The sequence below is a fragment of the Ovis aries genome, chromosome 13 (assembly GCF_016772045.2).
Source record: "Ovis aries strain OAR_USU_Benz2616 breed Rambouillet chromosome 13, ARS-UI_Ramb_v3.0, whole genome shotgun sequence".
In the NCBI taxonomy this organism is placed as follows: Eukaryota; Metazoa; Chordata; class Mammalia; order Artiodactyla; family Bovidae; genus Ovis; species Ovis aries.
In genome coordinates this window covers 47,208,546-47,218,736 of record NC_056066.1, presented here as the reverse complement: position 1 = coordinate 47,218,736, position 10,191 = coordinate 47,208,546, and the positions used below count along the sequence as shown (strand labels likewise).

Sequence of the window (10,191 nt, the reverse complement as noted above, 5' to 3'; positions counted from 1 at the left end):
TATAATCATTAATCCCTTTGACTTTGACATCCAATAAGTGATTCATAAATGACAAAAATGGAAAGCTACTCATCTAAAAACAAAGTCTAAACAGCAGGAAGGGAGCCTGCCTGTGGTCAGTCCCTCAGCCACCCTTTCAGGGCTATCCATCTCTAACTCTACTCTCCAGCCTCACCAAATGGCTTATGGTTTCCAGAGTGTGCCATGCTACCTCACATCTCCATGCCAATGGTCAGCCTGAAACATCTTTCCCTCTCCTTCCCATTTCTTTCCCTCTCTTAAGCTACCAAATTCCCATCCAAAACCACTTCAGAGTCACCTCCCCTACCTAGTTTTGCTAACATGCAAAACCTAATGATTTTCTTTTCTTGTCAGAGAAGAAATCAATAGCATAGTATTATTCATATTTTAAAACTACATCCAAATGTTACAATAGAATATAAATATTCTGAAAGTGAAAGTGAAGTCTCCCATAGACTGTAGCCCACCAGGTTCCTCTGCCATGGAATCCTCCAGGCAAGAATACTGGAGTGGGTTGCCATTTCCTTCTCCAGGGGATCTTCCCGACCCAGGGATCAAACCCAGGTCTCCTGCATTGCAGGCAGCTGCTTTAACCTCTGAGCCACCAGGGAAGCCCCAGCTGAACTCAAAACAGGGCTCTCTCAGCTCAGGGCCACTGGGGCTCAGACCAGTAGCTGCTATGTTGTGCAATGGACACAAATGTGCAGTGGCTGCTCAGTTTTGGAAAACTACCATGAGAATTTACAGGGAGAGAAATAATTCACCGTCTAGGACTCAGAAGCTTAGCTGGGTCTGCCATTGGAAGAAACCATAGGAGAGAAAAAAAAATTTAGCTCTAAATGTCAGGTCTTTCTTAGGAATATGTTTGAAAAGCAATGCATGCCTGGCCAACATGGGATTCATGAGCCTAGAGTCAATCTGATATGGAAATGACTGCAGTTTCATGGACTAATATCTGTTTTCCAGATGAAACTAGGGTGAGTGATTTGAGAAGTGGATGGATTGATGAGTTATAATGACAGTCCCCATGTTCCCTATGACTTCTCTGGAGGAAGGCACAAAGCACCAAAGCATCATGGTACTAGGACATTTCCCAGAAAGGGCAGCAGAAGAAAGAGCAGGACACTTTCTGTGCCAATCAATTTCAAAAGCCAAAGTGAGCTCTTAGAACTGGTGGTCCACACTTGGCAGAGAAGTCAAGATTTTAAGCAGAAAGATGGCTTCCTGGGACTCTTGCTCCTGGGGGACTTGTGTCCAAAGCCTCCCTGGCATGTAGTATGAGAAAAGCTCAAAACTGAGGGTTTTGCTCTTGTTCTTGATTTTGCTTAAAACTCAGAAAATTCATACCATGATAGAGAATGAAAATTTATCGTTTCAGTTTTAGTACAAATATTCAGGGCATTTTCTCTAGCTTTTTATCTCAAAAGTTCAAACATAGAACTTGATAGACAATGAACATTCTTATACCACTTGCCCAGAATCACTATTTGTAATCATTTAGTCACATTTGCTTGCCATTTTCTTTACTAAAATTAATAGAAAGTAAGTTGCACACTACCCCCCACCCTGGGAGTGCATGCTGCCAGCCACCTCTGCCAAGAGACCCACAATCGGAATCCAACTTCTGCCCCCATCCTCCTGGAAGCATGCACATGGGCCATGCACCTGCATACCCACCAAAGGGATAACAGCCAGCACACACTGAGGAAAGAAACAGCAAGCATCCAAACCAAAAACAACCCTCACGTCAAAAAAACATCAAACCCACAGAAGCTATGCTTGCACACTCCAGCATACAAATAGCCCTCCAATGCTACAGTAGATACTTGTTTCTCCTAAACTCACAGAGCAAGAGAAATATAAGCAAAATGAAAAAGTAGAGGGATAACTCTCAGTTAAAAGACCAAGAGAATATCCCTGAATGAGCAAACAATGAAGCAGATCTCTTCATCTACTAGATTCCCAAAACCAAAAAGAAGAGAACACAAGCATAAAATAAAGTAAAATTATCAAATCACAAAAGGGAAAACAAAAGAAACAGGAAGGAACAAGGAAAAATGCAGAAATGCAGATTACTTAACTAGAAACTATAAGGATGAGCCAGGAAAACCTAAAAAATTTATTTCCCAAGATAAAAGCTGAGCTCAAAGCAATGAATAGCAGAATGAATCATGCAAAAGAAAGAATAAGTGACCTGAAAGATAGGAAAATGGAAATTACTCCATCAAAACATCAGAAAGAAATCTAATTTTTAGAAACGGAGGCAATATATTACTAAAAGACATATGGGACAAAATAAAGCAGGCCAATCTATTCATAATAAGGATTCCAGAAGGAAAAGAAAGAGAAAGGGGGATTGGATCCAAGAAAAGAAATCTATTTGTGAAAGCAATGATAAACACAAGGAACAGAAAAAGGATAAACCTAAAGATGTTTAAAAGGGACATCAAAATCATAAAATGTGGGGAAGGAGACTAAGAAAATGCAGATTCTTTCCTTTTCTTTCTTTTAGAATGCATTTGAGCCTACATGACTATCAGTCTAAAGCAAGCAGATAAAGAAAGAGGCTAACATACTTGAAAAACAAGGCAGCCAGAAATAACATTAAATAGATTCCCCAAACCAAAAAGAAGAGAACACAAACATAAAATAAAATAAAATTATCAAATCACAAAAGGGAAAACAAAAGAAACAGGAAGGAACAAGGAAAAAGAAAAAAATAAACCAGTAAACAAGATTCGAAATGGCAATAAATACATATGTATCAATAATTCCCTCAAATGTCAATGGACTGAATGCTCCAATCAAGAAACATAGAGTGGCAGACTAGACAGAAAAACAAGAGCCTACAGTACGCTCCTTATAAGAGATCTACTTTAGGGCAAAGGATACACATAGGTTGAAAGTGAGGGGATGGAAAAAGATATTTCAGGCAAATGGAAATGACAAGAAAGCAGGAGTTTCTATACTCATGTCAGATAAAATAGGACTTCAGAGACTATAGAGAAAGATAAAGAAGGACACTGACTGCATGCTCAGTCACTTCAGTCATGTCCAGCTCTTTGTGACCCTATGGACTGCCAGGTTCCTCTGTCCATAAGATTCTCCAGGCAAAAGTACTGGAGTGGGTTGCCATGTCCTCCTCCAGGGGATCCTCCTGACCGACTCAGGGATTGAACCCACATCTCCTGCATATCCTGCATTACAGGCAATTTCTTTACTGCTGAGCCGCTGAGAGGAAGATAATGATAAGAATATCAACATAAAAAGAGGATATTACACTCATTAACTTATTTGCACCTAATATGCTAAGTCACATCGTGTCCGACTCTGTGCGACCCCATAGACGGCAGCCCACCAGGCTCCCCCGTCCCTGGGATTCTCCAAGCAAGAACACTGGAGTGGGCTGCCATTTCCTTCTCCAATGTATGAAAGTGAAAAGTGAAAGTGAAGTCGCTCAGTCGTGTCCGACTCTTGGCGACCCCATGGACTGCAGCCTACCAGCCTCCTCCGTCCGTGGGATTTTTCAGGCAAGAGTACTGGAGTGGGGTGCCATTGCCTTCTCCATGCACCTAATATAGGAGCATCCAAATACATAAAACAAATAGTAAAAGACATAAAGGGAAAAAGCAATGGGAATACAATAATAGTTCCGTTCATTCACCCAGTTGTGTCACTCAGACTCAATAATAGTAGGAGACTATAATGCCCCACTAATATCAATGGACAGATCTTCCAGACAGAGAATCAATAAGGCAACAGAGATCCTAAATGATACAATAGAACAGTTAGACTTAATTGATATTTTCAGAACATTATATCAAAAAAAACCCACAGAATATATATTCTTTTCAAGCGCACATGCACATTCTCTAGGATTGACCACGTACTTGGGCACAAACGTCATTTCAGCAAATTTAAAAGTATAAAAATTATTTTAAGCATTTTCTCTGACCACAGTGGCATGAAACTAGAAATCAATCAGAGTAAAAGAAATGGGGAGGAAAAAAAAGAAAACCAATGACTACATGGAAACCAAATAAATGAAACCCAATGTGTCAACAAGGAAATTAAAAAGTTCTTTGAGACAAACAACAATGAAAACACACAACAATACAAAACTTTTGTGATGCAGTAAAAGCAGTTCTTAGAGGAAAGTTCATAGTAATACAGGCTTTCATTAAAAAAAACAAACAAACAAGAAAACTCTTAAGTAAACAACCTATTTATTTTCTTCAGCTCCAAAGTCACTGCAGATAAAGACAGCAGCCATGAAATTAAAAGATTTGCTTCTTGGAAATAAAGCTATGACAAACCTAGACAGCGTATTAAAAAGCAGAGACATTCTGCTGACAAAGGTCTGTCTAGCTAAAGCTATGGTTTTTCCAGTAGTCATGTATGGATATGAGAGTTGGACCATAAAGAATGCTGAGTGGCAAAGAACTGATGCTTTTGAATTGTGGTGCTAGAAAAGATGCTTGAAAGTCCCCTGGACTGCAAAGAGATCAGATCAGTTAATTCTAAAGGAAATCAACCCTGAATAGTCTTGGAAGGACTAATGCTAAAGCTCCAATAGTTTGGTGACCTGATGCAAAGAGTTGACTCATTGGAAAAGACCCTGTTGCTGGGAAGGATTGAGGGCAAGAGGAGAAGGGGTTGGCAGAGAATAAGATGGTTGTATGGCATCACCACCTCAATGGATGTAAGTCTGAGCAAACTTCAGGAGACAGTGAAGGAATGGAAAGCCTGGCATGCTGCAGGTCATGAAGTCACAAAGAATCAGGCATGACTCAGTGACTGAACAACAACAACAAACAACCTACCCTACCACCTAAAAGAATTAGAAAGAGAAGAACAAACAAAACCTAAAGAAATACAGAAATAATAAATATCAGGGAGGAAATAAATAAAATAGAGTCTAAAAAAATAATAGAAAAATAAATAAAACCAAGAGCTAATTCTTTGAAAGAGTAAGCAAAATTGATGAACAGCTGGCCAGGCTCACCAAGAAGAAAACAGAGAGAACTCAAATAAATAAAATAAGAAATGAAAAAAGAGAAACTCAACTGATATCACAGAAATACAAAAAATCATAGGAGAATGCTATGAACAACTATATGCCAACAAATTTAACAACCTAGCAGAAATTGACAATTTTCTAGAAACATCAGGTCAGTTCAGTTCAGTCACTCAGTCATGTCCGACTCTTTGCAACCCCATGAATCACAGCACGCCAAGCCTCCCTGTCCATCACCAACTCCCGGAGATCACTCAAACTCATGTCCATCCAGTCGGTGATGCCATCCAGCCATCTCATCTTCTGTCGTCCCCTTCTCCTCCTGCCCCCAATCCCTCCCAGCATCAGGGTCTTTTCCAATGAGTCAACTCTTCCCATGAGATGGCCAAAGTATTGGAGTTTCAGCCTCAGCATCAGTCCTTCCAGTGAACACCCAGGATGATCTCCTTTAGAATGGACTGGTTGGATCTCCTTGCAGTCCAAGGGACTCTCAAGAGTCTTCTCCAACACCACAGTTCAAAAACATCAATTCTTCATCACTCAGCTTTCTTCACAGTCCAACTCTCGCATCCATACATGACCACTGGAAAAACCATAGCCTTGACTAGATGGACCTTTGTTGGCAAAGTAATATCTCTGCTTTTTAATAGGCTATCTAGGTTGGTCATAACTTTCCTTCCAAGGAGTAAGCGTCTTTTAATTTTATGGCTCTAATCACCATTTGCAATGATTTTTGAGTCCCCCAAAATAAAGTCAGCCACTGTTTCCACTGTTTCCCCATCTATTTCCCATGAAGTGATAGGACCAGATGCCATGATCTTAGTTTTCTGAATGTTGAGCTTTAAGCCAACTTTTTCACTCTCCTCTTTCACTTTCATCAAGAGCTTTTTAGTTCCTCTTCACTTTCTGCCATAAGGGTGGTGTCATCCAAAGAGCCCAGTAAAACAGAAACAAGAAGAAACAGATGATGTGAACAGATTAATCACTAGAAGTTAAATAGAATCTACAATGAAAATTTTTTTTAAACTCCCTAAAACAAAAGTCCAGAATCAGATGCCATTACAGGCAAATTCTACCAAACATACAAAGAACTTATAACAATTTTTTTCAAAATCTTCCAAAATATTGAAGAGGAGCGAACACTTCCAAAAACATTCTATGAAGCCATCAATACCCTAGTACCAAAACCAGATAAAGATACCATCAAAAAGAAAGTGACAGGCCAGTATCTTTGATGAATATAGATGCAAAAATTATCAACAAGATAGTAGCAAACTGAAACCAACACACATAGAAAGATCACACACCACGACCTTATGGGATTCACCTCAAGTTCACACGGATGGTTCAACATTCACAAATCAATGTAATATATTAATACCACATTAACAAAAGAAAAGTGAAAAACCACAAAATCTTCTCAATAGATGCGAAAACCATTTGCAAAATTTAACATCCATTCATGATTAGAAAAAACTCTTTTACCACAGTGGGAATAGAGGGAATATATCTCAACATAATAAAAGGCAGTTATGACAAATTCACAGCCAAAATAATACTGAACAGTGAAAAGCTAAAAACCTTGCTAAAATCTGAAACAAGACAAGGATGCCCACTCTCACTACTTCTATTCAACACTGGAATCAGAACCATAGCAATCAAACAGGGAAAAGAAATAAAATGTATCCATATTGGAAGAGAAGAGGTAAAATTGCCACTATATGCAGATGACATGATACTATATATATATATATAAAGAAAACCCTAAGGACTCCACACAAAAACTACTAGATCTAATAAGTGAATTTAGCAAAGTATTAGGATACAATATTAACACTCAAAAATCAATTGCATTTCTTTACAATCACAATGAGATATCAGAAAAGAAATAATCAAATAATATCTTTTAAGATAGCACCAAAAAAAGTACATACCTAGGAGTAAACCTAGGAACTAGGAATAAGTCTCTTAAGGGGGTGAAAGACTTATACACTAAGAACTATAAAAATTAATAAAGGAAATTAAAGAAGATTCAAAAATATGGACAGATAGTTCATGCTGTTGGATTGGAAGGATTAATATTGTTAAAATGGCAATACCACCCAAAACAATCTACAGATTTAATGCAATCCCTATCAAAACACCCATGACATTTTTCACAGAACTAGAAAAATGATCCAAAAATTTATATGGAACAATAGAAGACCCAGATTTGCTAAAACAGTCCTGAGGGGAAAAAAAAAATAAAGCAGGAGGCATAACCCTCTCAGACTTCACAAAATATTACAAAGCTACAGTAACTAAAATAGTGTGGTACTCATCACATCAAAAAGAATAAAATATCTAGGAATAAACCTACATAAGGAGACAAATGTCCTATGTTCCAAAAACTATAAGATGCTGATGAAAAATAATCAAAGACACAAACAGATGGAAAGATATATCTTGTTTGTGGATTGGAAGAATCAATACTGTGAAAATGACTGTACTACCCGAAGCAGAGGAACCAGAGATCAAATTGCCAACATCCTCTGGATCATGGAAAAAGCAAGAGAGTTCCAGAAAAACATCTATTTCTGCTTTATTGACTATGCCAAAGCCTTTGACTGTGTGGATCACAATCAACTGTGGAAAATTCTGAAAGAGATGGGAATACAGACCACCTGACCTGCCTCTTGAGAAACCTATATGCAGGTCAGGAAGCAACAGTTAGAACTGGACATGGAAAAACAGACTGGTTCCAAATAGGAAAAGGAGTCCGTCAAGGCTGTATATTGTCACCCTGCTTATTTAACTTCTACGCAGAGTACATCATGAGAAACGCTGGACTGGAAGAAACACAAGCTGGAATCAAGATTGCCGGGAGAAATATCAATAACCTCAGATATGCAGATGACACCACCCTTATGGCAGAAAGTGAAGAGGAACTCAAAAGCCTCTTGATGAAAGTGAAAGTGGAGAGTGAAAAAGTCGGCTTAAAGCTCAACATTCAGAAAACAAAGATCATGGCATCTGGTCCCATCACTTCATGGGAAATAGATGGGAAACAGTGGAAACAGTGGCTGACTTTATGTTTGGGCTCCAAAATCACTGCAAATGGTGACTGCAGCCATGAAATTAAAAGACACTTACTCCTTGGAAGGAAAGTTATGACCAACCTAGATAGCATATTCAAAAGCAGAGACATTACTGTGCCAACAAATGTCTGTCTAGTCAAGGCTATGGTTTTTCCAGTAGTCGTATATGGATGTGAGAGTTGGACTGTGAAGAAAGCTGAGTGCTGAAGAATTGATGCTTTTGAACTGTGGTGTTGGAGAAGACTCTTGAGAGTCCCTTGGACTGCAAGGAGATCCAACCAGTCCATCCTAAAGAAGATCAGTCCTTTAGGACTGATGTTGAAGCTGAAACATTGGTAGGACTGATGTTGAAGCTGAAACAATTTTTGTCTGGTCATCAAAGAAACATGTGGTCTTGCATTATCCTGATGAAAGATTATGCATTTTCTGTCGACTGATTCTGGACGCTTTTCATTGAGTGCTGCTTTCAGTTGGTCTAACTGGGAGCAGACAGAGGAATGAGATGGTCTGGAGGGCATCACCGACTCCCATCCAATCCCACCATATACACAACATCACCCTCTTTGGATGAAGACTGGCCTTTGGTGTGGCTGGCGGTGGTTCATTTCGCTTGTCCCATGATCTCTTCCGTTCCACATTATTGAACAGTATCCATTTCTCATTGCCTGTCACAATTTGTTTTAAAAACGGAACACTTTCATTACGTTTCAGTAGAGAATCACATGTGGAAATACGATCAAGAAGGTTTTTCTGGCTTAACTTAAGTGGAACCCAGACATCAAAGCGATTAACATAACCAAGCTGGTGCAAATGGTTTTCAACGCTCGATTTGGATATTTTGAGTATGTCGGCTATCTCTCGTGTGGTATAATGTTGATTGCTCTCAATTAATGTCTCAATTTGATTGCTATCTACTTCAACTGGTCTGCCTGACCGTGGGGCATCATACAGAGAGAAATCTCCAGCACGAAACTTAGCAAACCACTTTTGACATGTCCGCTCAGTCACAGCACCTTCTCCATACTCTGCACAAATCTTTTTTTGGTATCTGTTGCATTTTTACCTTTCTTGACATAATCAAGCATAATATGCCGAAATTGTTGCTTTTTTTCTTCCATCTTCAATATTAAAATGGCTACCCCCAAATTCACCAATTTTGATAACTTTCTTTTAAAAAATGCACATTGCTGTGACAGGTGTCACAATACAATCTCACAAAATTGTTTTAAATGAAGTTAGAGACAACTAAGCACAATAGTCATCGTACAATAAAAAAGCCTAAGTGAACTTTTGGGCCAATCCATTAAAAAAAAAAAAAAAACTCAGTGAATCTCCTTCTTCACCTCCAGGTGACGTCCTTTAATCCTACCAGATGATCCAAATCTTCTTTAAAAGGATCGTAGCCTTGTTCTTTTAAACAACGTAGTGCCCAGAAAAGCTGGTCCAGGGGAGGAAATTCTTCCCAAGGAACCCACTCCCAACTTTCATTCTTTTCAGGCTCTACATTCTTTGGTTCTGAATCATGAGTCAGGTCCACCTCTCCTTTCATTAAAATAGTGACATAATGGTAATTCTCTTTCTCAATGAAAGAATTCACAACCGAGGCAAAGCGAACATTTTTCAGGTGAAGAGCTGCTTCTTCCCAGGTTTCCCTTTGAGCACATTCTTCCCAGCTTTCACCGAACTCCAAGTGGCCCCCGGGAAGCTGGAAACTGTCGAACGACCCTTTCCTCCTTCCCAAGAGGACGCAGCGCGGATGCCTGCCGCTGGTCACCACGACGCCCACTCCGACCCCCGGGCGCCGCCCCTGCGGCTCCACGCTGGCCGTCATCGCGCGAGAGGACCAGGCCGGCCGCGACGGGAAGTTACAACTAGATTTTATCATACTAAATGAAGAAAGCCAGAAATACAAAGACATATATTCACTTATATGTGGAATATAAAATATGGTGCAAAAGAACGTATCTACAAAAAAGAAAAAGACTCACAGACATAGAGAACAGACTTTCCCCAGCGGGACAGGGATGGAGGGAGGAAAGATTTGGGAGTTTGGGATTAGCAAATGTAAACTATTAT

General features: G+C 39.4%; 1 protein-coding gene across 1 annotated transcript; it reads right to left on the bottom strand.

Annotated features, from left to right (window-relative positions):
- Positions 1-8,799: 8,799 nt before the first annotated feature.
- LOC101104484 (nucleotide triphosphate diphosphatase NUDT15-like) lies at positions 8,800-9,957 on the bottom strand. The gene has a single exon (XM_042229737.2). The coding sequence runs from the start codon at positions 9,944-9,946 to the stop codon at positions 9,455-9,457; it is 492 nt and encodes a 163-aa protein (XP_042085671.1). The 5' UTR covers positions 9,947-9,957; the 3' UTR covers positions 8,800-9,454.
- Between the last annotated feature and the right edge of the window lie 234 nt (positions 9,958-10,191).

What these genes read in the sequence shown, in the direction of transcription:
- LOC101104484 (XM_042229737.2), bottom strand. Translation starts at nt 9,946, where the DNA reads ATGACGGCCAGCGTGGAGCCGCAGGGGCGGCGCCCGGGGGTCGGAGTG.